We start from the raw sequence: 12280 nt of genomic DNA on the forward strand, positions 1-12280 counted from the left end.
ATAAAAAGGCCGTTTCAGATCGTTGCCTTTAGTTTTCTGTACAACAACTACACGTGCTCAGTTGAGAGCTCTGACTGGAAGCCCGTCCCATCCCCATCAACATGCCGCAGGAGGCGTGTATATAGACCTTTTGTTACCTGTATTAGTCTGCCCTATACCTGGCTGGCTGCACTTGGTTACATGGGACCTGAGTTTAACATGTCGTCAAAAGGCAGGCAACAGAGAGCGGTGAGCTGCCAGAGCTTCAGATCCGACCGAATGCACCCGATCGACGCTGTTACTGTATTATAGGGGGACAATTTAACGCGACAAAAAGGAACAAATGTTATTTAAGTTCAGCAGCAGCTGCACTTTGCAACAAAAACAACAACAAAACAAAAAGCAGGACCGAATCCAGCCTTTCCCAAAGCAACGCTCCACTCGAGAACTCATTCACCCTGTCAAGCTCCGACCCTCTCTCTCAAGTTTCAGTTTGGAATCCTCAACTAAACCACCTTTCCAGGTTCTTCTTCGTCATCATCATCACCTCACCTGAGCGCTTTTTTTTGGGATCATGGATGTCAGACGCGTGAAGATTACTAATACTATTAAGGCATTTCACCACGTCTGTGTCGCGGGAAACGACGGCCGATATAGTACGTGCATCTGGAAAGGTTAAGAGGAGAAAACCTGCCAATGTTGTGAACGCAGAGAGTGTCTGTTCAGTGCATGGCCTCTGCACGAAGTGGGAATGATCATGCACAGACCCCTCCGAAAGTGGAGTTTATACGTGTTCCTGTGCTTTGGCATCATATACCTGAGAATTGGGTGAGTCTCTAAACCATGTAATTAGACTATATTGCTGTTTGCACGTTGCGTAAAACATGATTATCAAACGCAATGTGGCACTGTGCCAATTATAATTATTATAATTATTAGCACACACACACACAAATATATATTTAAAGCACAAGTCGGCATAAAAAACGCCTGTGTGTATCAACTTTAAAGCATGAGGTTGCACATTAATCTTCAGCAGGTGTTTTGCAGTTTTAGTCCTCTCAAATGCCTCTAGCCTATAGCCTACTTCTGTAAAGCGTCGTGGGCTGTGATATATATCATATTATGGGGACGATAAGGCAAGAATACCTTTAATATTCACCGATCCTATTGTAAGTGGCCAGTGGGCATGCATACACTGTCGGTGTTTGCGTTCGGCTCCCAACTATAGCCGCTTGCTTTTGCTTTGTCGCAGCAGATAATTTGAGCCGCTGTCTCCTGCATGCATACCTTCATTAATAGCGGCAGTGCAGTGCAGGCACACTGAGTTGTATTTCCACATTCCATTGGCCAGACGGAGTCTTTTACCTGTTTTGCAATAGCTCACCTGGCTGGATGCATAAACACCGAGGAATTCTATCCCTGCTTCAGTGCTTCCTCTGCTGCCCCCACCAGCTTATACTGTAGCACACAGCTGTGTTACCATCATATGATCACACACCACCTTGTAGCCTACTAATATATACACTGGACTGTTATGAATCCTGGAATTAGAGACATGCTGTGAGGAGTGCGCCTGCTCCGCACAGTGCGCAAAAGACGCAACAGTCCGCAGTTGCGCGCGCCTTTTGCGCAAAAGGCGAACGGGCCATGTTGAGCAGGTGAATGATAATATATAGGGCCAGGGATTCTCAACCTTTTTTATTTTAATTTCACGCAGCCCTATATGAGGCCACGAGCCCCATCCCAATTTGATTCCTTTTCGATTTAATTATTTCATCTCCGAGTCAGTCTGCACTGTAAAATCCTCAGGTTAAATTACGTCTGAGAGCTATAGTGTACAAATTGAACCAAATGCACCGGATCTATTTGGTGGCTATAACTATACACATACAGTACACACCATACAACCCCCTCTCGCCCTCAGGGACCCCTAGGGGTCCGCGGAAGGACCCCACTAATGAGAACCAGTGAAATAGCTATAGGCCCATAGCAAAATATCCCTTATCTACAAGCTTAACCTACAGTATATATCCTACTACAAGATAGATCATTAAATAAGGAACTAAAGAATAGCTTATCTCGGTCGAGGTTGTTACTATACGATTATTATAAAAAATGTGTCCTTCCTCAGGTGGCGAGGGGGCTCCTCTCCTCTCAATTCGCAGCGCACCGTGCCTCTAAAACCTGCACTTCCAAGTTCGAGTTCCAGTGATGATCATATCAAATGACATGCAGCTCAAATGGGGGGGGGGGGGGGGGTAATCGAGGCGTTCACACATTGGCCTAATCTCACTATTTATCAAGCTAAACTGGTTAGATCATTCCTTCCCGTATTACCCAGGGTCAAATCTGTCATGATACCCTCTTCCTTTACAGTGATGGAGCCTCTGCAGGTGACGAATGAAATGCTTGGGCTGCAGCCATATAGCCTTCCACTACTTAAAAAACCCACGAGACAGATGTGTTTCCAATATCAAAGAGTGCCAGAAATATAACTATTATCTCTAACAATAGTGCATGGCATTGGCATCGTATACTAAAAAAGCCTATAAGGAGTCGTTTTATAAGTTAATAACTTGTTGTGTGTCACTTCAGAACCACGTGCCAGGCCCAGAGGGCAGCAGTCCAAAAAAAGAAAAGAAAAAAAAGGCAGATTGGAATGTGGATTTTTGCGCGTTTTGGTGTGTGAATGGGTGCGAGCCGAGGCTGAGGCTCACGCTGCAGCCCCATGCATGCAGCAGTGTCTCTTGTTTGTTTACTTTTGGCCGCGGCTGTGTGATGAATGAAACGCCTGTCTGTCCAGCGGATCAGTGGATCAGTGTCACTGCATTGTCCTGTTTGTGGCTGCAAAGTGGGCGGATTGCAGCGTCTCTCTCCCTCCCCTGCCCAATGGCAGGCACTGACTCTCATGAGAGCGGAGAAAGGCACGCTCTTCTGCCATCCGAAATCCCTAAAACCATCACCATTCCGGATCGGGAACCACATTCTGCAACAGTCTCTATGCGCCGAGACATGACAGAGCAGCCAATCCGCGCGCTGTCCGCCGCCGCACACGCACGCACGGCCCTGCTGGGAGCTCGGAGCTGCATAGCACCAAACGCCAACACGCCACTGGCCGCCTGACGCGTCGCTCCAAGCGGACAGCAGGGAGACACGCGCACCGCTCTTTTTGTTGGAGCCCTGCATAGAGGAACTTATAAAAACGCCGCGCGCCCGGCCCCGGGGGGAATTATTACGGAGTTTATATCCTTGATCCTTTCTTGTTTTTTGTTCTTCTTCTTCTTTATATCTGCTTCTCATTCTGAATCTGAAAAAAGTGGCATTTTGTTCAATGTCATCATGATCATCTTCTCGTCGCGCAGTGTACTGCTGTCAGTTTACTATCCTCAGATCTTCCTCATCCTCACGAGTGGCAGCTACCTGTAAGTCTCTTGATTCATTCATTTCAACTGCCCCCCCCCCCCCCCCCCATTTCATTTTAAGGTCGGAGTGGGACCCCGAAATCTACTGTACAATCTACTGTAAAAGCAGCGTTTATTCAACTCTGAGAGTGTATGAGCGAATGGAACCAATCATTGAATTCATGCACCCAGAGACACAGACCTGGCTGTAAGTTGACGCAATTAGCCAGTCGCATTAACTCGTGTGTGTGTGTGTGTGTGTGTGTGTGTGTGTGTGTGTGTGTGTGTGTGTGTGTGTGTGTGTGTGTGTGTGTGTGTGTGTGTGTGTGTTTGCGTGCGTCTCTCTACACCAGAGATGATGCATTTGGGTTTATATATATCGTTTACTTTAGAATTCCCGGTTGTTGCTCCGTGTCTCAAAGATAAAATGCTGGTGGGAACCGTGGGATATAACAGGTATTTTATTGAGATCATTGTGTCCGTTTAATAAATATAAACAGTAATAATATTTTAAGTTAAGTATAGCCAGCTATATTCACCATCAAACTCTTGTGATATAGGCCAATGATGAGTGCGCACTTCGAATAAATTAAACAAAAACAAACTGTCGTTTTAAATGTGTTACACATTCACATTTCTAGATGATATGTGTGCACTGTGCAATATAGCCTAAGAACCCAGTCAGTGTGTTTTCCACGTGGGAACACATGCAGTAATTAGTTGCTAACCAGTACGCACGCACTGACACGCTTACAGGTGGATAAAAGCGCGGCCCGTGCGAGGTGGATATTTTATAAAGATAAAAAAAAAATATATATAGGCCTTATAGGCTATATGTTAAAAGAACTGGAGGGTGTAAAAAAGCTTTCTTATCTTTGCGCCATGGTTTCCTTTGGCCACGGAGTGGCAGAGATGTTCAAGACAATTAGATGTTTTGAGATTGTCATTGTGAAGAGGAGAAACATGGGCAGCTTTTACGCATGCGAGCCCTCTTTACCTGTCAGAACTTGTGGAGGGATTACGTTTATGCATTACATCACCGCCGTCTAATTCTCAGTATTCCTAACTTATAATTTCAAGCCACATCTTAAACAAGCGGAATAAAAACATCTTCCTGCGACGCTACACGTGATTGACACCATAATATGTTGCGGCTTTGAATTAAACGAGAAATACTCTTACGAGGGGGTGGGGGGACGTTGGCTTTCTTAAATCCTTTCCAAAAAGAATTTCTCAACCATGCTCCCTTTCTTCCTCCCGTTGACTGAGAGGAGACCCTAAACCTGATGCCGAAATAGATGTGGTTTTTGGTTTCAGTTAAAAGTGGGGAGCTACGGCTAAGTTTAGTGTTGGGTTTGCACATTAAAAACGACATACCATTGTTTGTTTTGATAATTTTTAAAATATGCTTTATGTTCGGCGTTTCGCCATAAAAAAAATGATATGTTTGAAGGAGAAACTTTAAACCGTGGATTAAGGGAAAAGGAATGCGATATTATTACCCCCCCCCCCCCCCCCATCCTCCAAGTATTCTGCAGTCTCTCATTACATATCCACAGCTAATGTTTAGGCGCGTTAAACTCACAGTGAAATGTGCAGAGCTGCATGGGTGGCAGATGATGAGCCGTCAACACACGTTATGGGGTCTGTTCAGAGACATATAGCTGATTTCAACACTCACAGCACCCAGAGTTCCACTGGGAATGGGAATCATTTGGAATAGTATAAAAAAAAAACAGTAGCACCTTGACCTCATTAAGCCAACATTAGTCTCAAACAGACCTATATTCGTTTTTCAAAATACAATGTGCATGCAATGTAATAACACTTCAATCTCTTATTTTTTAGAACAACTGATTTTGTCTAGTGGAAATCTATTTCTCTCTAGAGTATTAGGTAGGCCTATAGCCTATAGAAGGCAAGCAAGCAATTGGAGTTCAGTGCATTTCTCTAAGTATTAATGGATTGTGGGTGTGCATGCATGCCTCTGCATTTGAACATGCAGCTTTAATTTATACCTTCTCACGAGGCTGAAATATTTAGAGTTTTTCAAAATGTCTTACTTTATAGGTTAGGATTCATTGCTCTAGTTCGAGGCATTCATGGCAGCGTCTTCAGTTTTTGTAAATCAAACCTTTGTTTTATTTCAGTGATGGTAGCCTACTGGTTCTAAAGAGTATTTTTTTTTCTTGGCATTGGTAATTACTAATTAGTAAAAAAAAGAAACGAAAAAGCATTGGTGTAACATTAGGCCAACTCGTCAACAGGTCAATATATACTGACATGCTGGGTGTAAGTTGTAAATATTAGCAGTTTGTACAGATATAGATTCTACATTTGTGACTATATAATTCTCCAAGCTGCTGGCGCACGTGCACACACACACACACACACACACACACACACACACACACACACACACACACACACACACACACACACACACACACACACACACACACACACACACACACACACACACACACACACACACACACACACACACACACACTCATCGCTAAGCAAACAGAATCGCATTTGTGCTCTTTGATGATGCAGTGATTTAAAAGCTTAGCTGTGGAATTTTCTGTTTTGCATTGTCTGATGGTCTGTGTTGCTGTCTGGCCTAATAGAACAGTGGTTCTGTGAATTAGCAGGTGTACCAAACCAAGTGACAAGGACAGATATCTACAAGGGCCACAGGGGGAGAGTTTATCACACCTCACATTAATAAAACATCACGCTCTATTCTGACCCGAGTCCTGGAGCCGACTATGAAAATATCAGTGCAAATTTGTGGCATATCATTATAGGCAAAAATAGCTGCATTATCTATACAAGCTCGAGTTGGAATAGCCATTTGATCACAACGAGAATTGGAAACTGCGTCAGGCTCACACAAGCAGTTGGCTTTGACACATAGCATTAAACGATTAACACAGCGCTGCCAACAAGTGACACACAACTACTGGACTCACACAGACAAAGCAGAACACACAACGAGACAGCAAACTAATGCACTTGACAACAAACAGCACAGACCGCACAACTGTAAGAGATGCATGATGTACTGGCCGCAACGGAGCGGCTGAGATCAACACACTATATCTTGGCCTGGCGCATTCAAGCCAGCTCTGTTCCACTTTTGTCATTTGTCATATTAAAAATTCAGTTTCCTTAGGGGAATCTGTGACAGCTGCTGAAAGTTGGGGTACCATTAATAACCTATTGCTTTAAGTAGCATGAGGTGTCAAACTAGGGTTATTCATGACAAAACAGCAAGTTTTTTTCGTGCAAAACAAATGCTTGCAATGGATTCGGAATCATAAAAAAAACCTAGTTTGACCCCTCACATAATACTTGAGAGCAGAATTCAGAATTAAAAGGTGTCAATTTTGCCTGCAAATACGTATACTGCAGGTACCCCAACTTTAAGCAGCTGTCACAGATTGCCCTAATTAAGGAAACTGACTGACTTTGTGAGGTGTGTTACTATAGACACAATCGTTGTTGTGTATTTGCTGCCGCTGCCTGCTTGCCTCTCGCCACAATGACCATTCTGGCTATACATCCTACTAAACACGTGCCGTAAACTGCAGTTGCTCTCTAGTCTCAACTCTCAATCTCGATTATATTGTCCCCCACAAATATTTACGTACCGACAGCACCACTGCTGTAAAGACTTTACCGAAAACACAAGCATCAGACGTTGAAGGTCGATGTACTGTATGGGCCAGTGGTTCTCAAAGTGGGATCCCAGGACCCCCGTAGGGTTCGTTGAGGGGGTTCCAACGGGGGTCCCCGGCCAAATGACTTAATATAGCATCAGCATCAGTTCAACCACTTTAACCCCCTACATGCGTTTGAAAATAGCAGATCTACAAGCTCACAGCGTGTCATAACGTGATGCACTTTGAGCTTTACAGTACACCCGCTATTTCCAAAGAATCTTGATATATATATATTTCTTATCAACACTGGGAGAAAATTCAGCCTTCAGACAAAGTTGGAGAAGCACTGATGTAGGCCAGGGCAGGGGGAGGGGCAGGGGGAGGGGGAGGGTCAGGGAAGGTCAGTGTGGTTCGAGTGACGTGTTCCACAACGTGGTGAAAGAGGGTGTCAAAACAAGCAAAGGCCTGGAATAGGATGTTAAACAAGACACACCTGTCCTGTGTGTGTCACATATGTTTATCTGTACAATGTTCTGTACCACTTTCACTGTATTATAATATAAGTCTCTTGTTGTGGTGCAACTCTTCAATTCAATTCAAGCAAAATCAAGCAGATTCAATCAAATGAACTGTTCTCAAAGATTATTCTTGAACGCAGCAACCATCACTATAGGGCATCATCCCTTCTGTCTCTACAGAGCACACCATGAGACTGTGTGAACAAAACCTCCGTTTTGTAAGAGATACATGCCTTGTTGCAGTTATGGTTTCATTTGAACATGTGGCTTTGAATTTAGAGATTTATTTTTTCTATCTTTGTGGAGACAGTCAATCAACCGGACCGGAGAGCGTGGTTGGCTATACGAGCGAGTTCAAATCAACATTCACATCTTTTGTTCTGAGTGGTTCTGGGGGCAACATTTGGAATTATTATCTTCTTGGGATCGAACAGAAATATGTACGATCGTCTGGGACAGAGAGGTCTCCTACAAGCGATTCTTCTGAAGGGGGATCCACAGAATTGTCTCTCTTCTTTTCACTATCTTTCCCTTCTATCAACCCCCGGTCTTTTTGAAGCCCTCTTTCTCTCTCTGGCTCTCTCTTCTCTCGTTGCTTTCTTTTTGCTGACACACAACTTGCTTGCGTCGGCCTGCCTCGCTTGTGGTGAAACCCTTGGAGGCAGACGTCATACTTCAAAGCTGGCATTTGCCTCCGCACTCGTTTATGTCTCCTTCGTCCCTGACATGTTTGAAAAGTATGTATCTGCAGGGTTCGGACTGGTTATAAACAACATTAAAAGTATGTATCTGCAGGGTTCGGACTGGTTATAAACAACATTAAAAGTATGTATCTGCAGGGTTCGGACTGGTTATAAACAACATTAAAAGTATGTATCTGCAGGGTTCGGACTGGTTATAAACAACATTAAAGTATGTATCTGCAGGGTTCGGACTGGTTATAAACAACATTAAAGTATGTATCTGCAGGGTTCGGACTGGTTATAAACAACATTCACTGGTTAAAGTATGTATCTGCAGGGTTCGGACTGGTTATAAACAACATTCACTGGTTAAAGTATGTATCTGCAGGGTTCGGACTGGTTATAAACAACATTCGCTGGTGAAAGCCCCGGGTTTTGTTTAGCTGTGTTTCCGTCTTTCTTTTTACTCTCGCTTGCGGTCACAAACTAACCCATCTCCAGCATGTGTTGATATTATCACATCAAACCAATAATCGAGATCAACCCCCCCCCCCCCCCCCCCTCTCCATGCACGCACACACACGCACACACACACACACACACACACACACACACACACACACACACACACACACACACACGCACACACGCATGTGCAGTTTGTGCACAGGCACAGACACTAGGGACAAGTACTGCAATTCATAATGGAGTAATAATAACCTTGCGATACAACTTGACTTGTGTCAATAGCTAGCTGTACATGTTCTTCATGCATTCCCAGTTGTGGCTTGAGGATAGCAAGACATTTATAGACAGTGTTTAAACGCCGAGAATGTGTTTCAGGCGCATAATTCTAGAAATCATCGTGCATAACATTCTGTGTGACTTTCTGGTTAAGACGTGAACCTTGCCTATAAATTTGAGAGGCTCGGTTACAAATTGGGGTATGCATTGTATCTGCGTGGGCCCACAGTTACCTACAGTAACAATTAACACGAAACCCCAAACGTGGTGCTCTATCGGCAGCCAAACCAATGTGGAATGGCATTGTCAGTAAGCAAATAAGCACCATGTCGTTTTCCCCCTTCCAGGCTGATATAGCGTGCTGCACGATACTCTATTTTACGTTTGATGTTGGATACTATTCTCAGATATTCTTTTTGATTTACCCCTAATCCAATAAATAGCTATACTTCATGCAATACGATGCTCTGCGGACCGCAGATTCATCAATCACTGGCTGAATTGAATCCTACTCTGGAGAGTTTCAAACAAGTGAGTCAGTCTGACCGTTCTGCAGAAATTCTAACTCGCTGTTTGTGTGTGTGTGTGTGTGTGTGTGTGTGTGTGTGTGCGCGCGTGCGTGCGCATGCGTGCGTGCATGTGATGGTCTGTGTGTGGTGCGGTGTGTGATATATATGTGTGTCTATGTGTGTGTATGGTGTCTTTTAATTTGGCAGGGCCTTGTCCTCGGTGGTAGCTTTGGGTGCCAACATCATCTGCAACAAGATTCCTGGGCTGGCGCCGCGCCAGCGGGCCATATGCCAGAGCCGCCCGGACGCCATCATAGTGGTCGGCGAGGGCGCCCAGCTGGGCATCAATGAATGTCAGTACCAGTTCCGCTACGGCCGGTGGAACTGCTCGGCCCTCGGCGAGAGGACCGTCTTCGGTCAGGAGCTGCGAGTAGGTCAGTCTGGGGTACTACCGCCGCGCCTTTACGCACCGTCGCACAATAAGCAGATCTTCAAGCTCAAAAAGCGCCACGGAAGCGGCACATTTTGAGCTTGCAGATCTGCAGTCTCCGGCACACGGCGCCATTGTACGACGGAGCATATGATATATAGGCATCACTCAGGGAGGGCAGTATGTGTGTGTGTGTGCGTGTACTTGTGAGTGAGCGTTTGGCATGTGTTTGTGCTTACATGTGTATGTGGATATTATGTGTTTGCATTGCGCTGGGTGGTGGGGCGGCCCTGGAATGTTTCAAGCAGTGTTGCTTTCATCTAGGATCTTCCTGGATTATCTTATGAATATTTGAACACAGAAAAATGCAATGGTCATACGGCGTATATGACATAACATGTGGATGTCTCGCACATTGGTATGCAAGGTGAAAATCCCAAGAACGTTCTTTTTAGGCCCGTTTGTGGCTTGTGGACACAGATAGTCGCGTGGTAGTAACAGGGATGTTTTTTTGTTCTGAAGACAGAAAAGAGGGTTACATAACAAGCGAGGAGCATCATCATCATATTTTCTCTCCGATACAGACAGTACCAGACAGAGTATGCATCAACAATAATGGTACCAGCCCCCCTACACCCCTTTGAGCCCTGTGAAATATGGCTCTGCACAAAGCCAAACCCGAGCTACACACATCACACAGTGAAAACTCAAACCAGCATCACACACTCCCTTTGACTCTATTGTATAACCATTCTTTTGCTGGCATTGCTCAAGAAGACGCGGCTCCAATAATGCGCTGCCATTGATTCCAGCCCCATCCTCTCTCCTCGTCGCCGCCCGTTTCAGTTGACACTGTTGCAGTTCCCCAGGCGGCGTGCCGTGGTGCGGCGGCAGCACTCTCTCTCTCTCTCTCTCTCTCTCTCTCCCTCTCTCTCTGTCTCTTTGGTTTTTGTTGATGTAGGAACCCGCGTCAAAACCTTCTCGGTTTAGGAGCATGCCGACCATCCCTGGGCCGCGCCAAAGTTATGGAAAAGCTACCGAAAGGCACTCAAGCCCCTAATGGGGAAAACGTATGGGTTTGAAAAATGATCTAGCAAATGAGGAGACAACTAATGGTATTATCGGAGAGAATGCTTTGTGTCGACGCTGAAAATAGATGGACACATCTGTTGTTAATCGGACTAAATTGGTTGTGTCCAAGCCCGCGCGGGTTCATGTTATTGTGTACATATATGTAGAAAGGTCCTATAACTGGACAAACATTTACAGTTGCTTTCTTTCATTCTTTTTTCTTCTTTTTTTTTCTTCATTTTTCTCCTATTTTGCTTGAGGAACTTGGCATTCCACAGAGCTCTTTTGCACGGCTTTTGTTTTACAGGGATTTTTATACATTTCCTTTCATTTAGAAACTGTTTTGTTGCCGTTACAGTGCGGTTGGGCTGTGCATTTAATCCGGTGGCTCTGTGAACAATCACTGCTCTTGAGGAGTGACTGATTTTGCTCCAGTCACCCTCCCCCCTACCCCCCACAGAAAAGGCATTTCTTTGTTGTAATAATTGTGGCACTGTCTTGGAATCCATCTGATTTCTTTTGCCACCCCCCACATTGTCTTTCTTGTGGCTTCACATACCTTTAGAAGTCTAGAACTGCGTGCAATGATTGCCTCTTCTCTCTATATATCGTTTCAACGATTTGTTATTGTTATTTTGCAATCACAGAGGGTCTTAGTATTTTTACATAATAATTCACAGTTAAACACAGAAGGAACCCACATTTTCTATTGTTTTCTAAGCTTGTTCTCTCAACATGCAAAGGGATTTTTATTTTGAAGGAGGGTATGGGATAAAGTGTGTTAGCTCGTTTCTGACACTGATTGGCTGAAATATTCTACTTGAACCACACCCCGGCCACTGATAGGCCACTGTAACATGACACATTGCAGAAAGCTTGCCTGCCATTGGCTACCTTAGACCGGTGGTTCCCAAAGAATCTTATGGGTTTGTAACTCGGAAAGTGTAAAAATGCTACACAGCATTTGTACAACTCAAGTGCAATCAACACTGAGGATTTTACAGTGTGGATTGGGGTCCCAGAGATACAATTGGCATATGGGGGGTCTGTGACTCTATAATGCAGTGGTTCTCAGGGACTCAGGTTCCTTGAGGGCGGTTTAACCCATTAAGCTCAATTTGGTTCCATTTGTATACTGTCAGTCGTGTCAGAGTTAATGTAGTCATAGCACTTTATAGTACACAGGTATAATATATAATATAGTACAGTATGTATAGTTTACATAGATACTCCACTGTTACGTTCTTAGCTTACGCATGTTTCATGATAAC

The 12280-nt window shown here is 44.5% G+C and overlaps 1 protein-coding gene across 2 annotated transcripts in view; it reads left to right on the top strand.

Annotated features, from left to right (window-relative positions):
* The first annotated feature begins 227 nt into the window (after positions 1–227).
* Positions 228–12280, top strand: part of wnt7bb (wingless-type MMTV integration site family, member 7Bb) — a 50657-nt gene continuing 38604 nt past the window's right edge. Inside the window, exons 1-2 of one of the 2 annotated variants that reach the window (XM_080761253.1) lie at positions 228–807; positions 9716–9942. In XM_080761253.1, coding sequence (XP_080617379.1) covers positions 731–807; positions 9716–9942 — 304 coding nt within the window. In that variant the 5' untranslated portion in view covers positions 228–730. Of the gene's footprint in view, positions 808–2967; positions 3405–9715; positions 9943–12280 lie in introns of those variants that run through there. The other variant, XM_080761252.1, reaches the window with a different exon arrangement.

The sequence above is a fragment of the Protomyctophum bolini genome (assembly GCF_963924005.1).
Source record: "Protomyctophum bolini genome assembly, chromosome: 4".
In the NCBI taxonomy this organism is placed as follows: Eukaryota; Metazoa; Chordata; class Actinopteri; order Myctophiformes; family Myctophidae; genus Protomyctophum; species Protomyctophum bolini.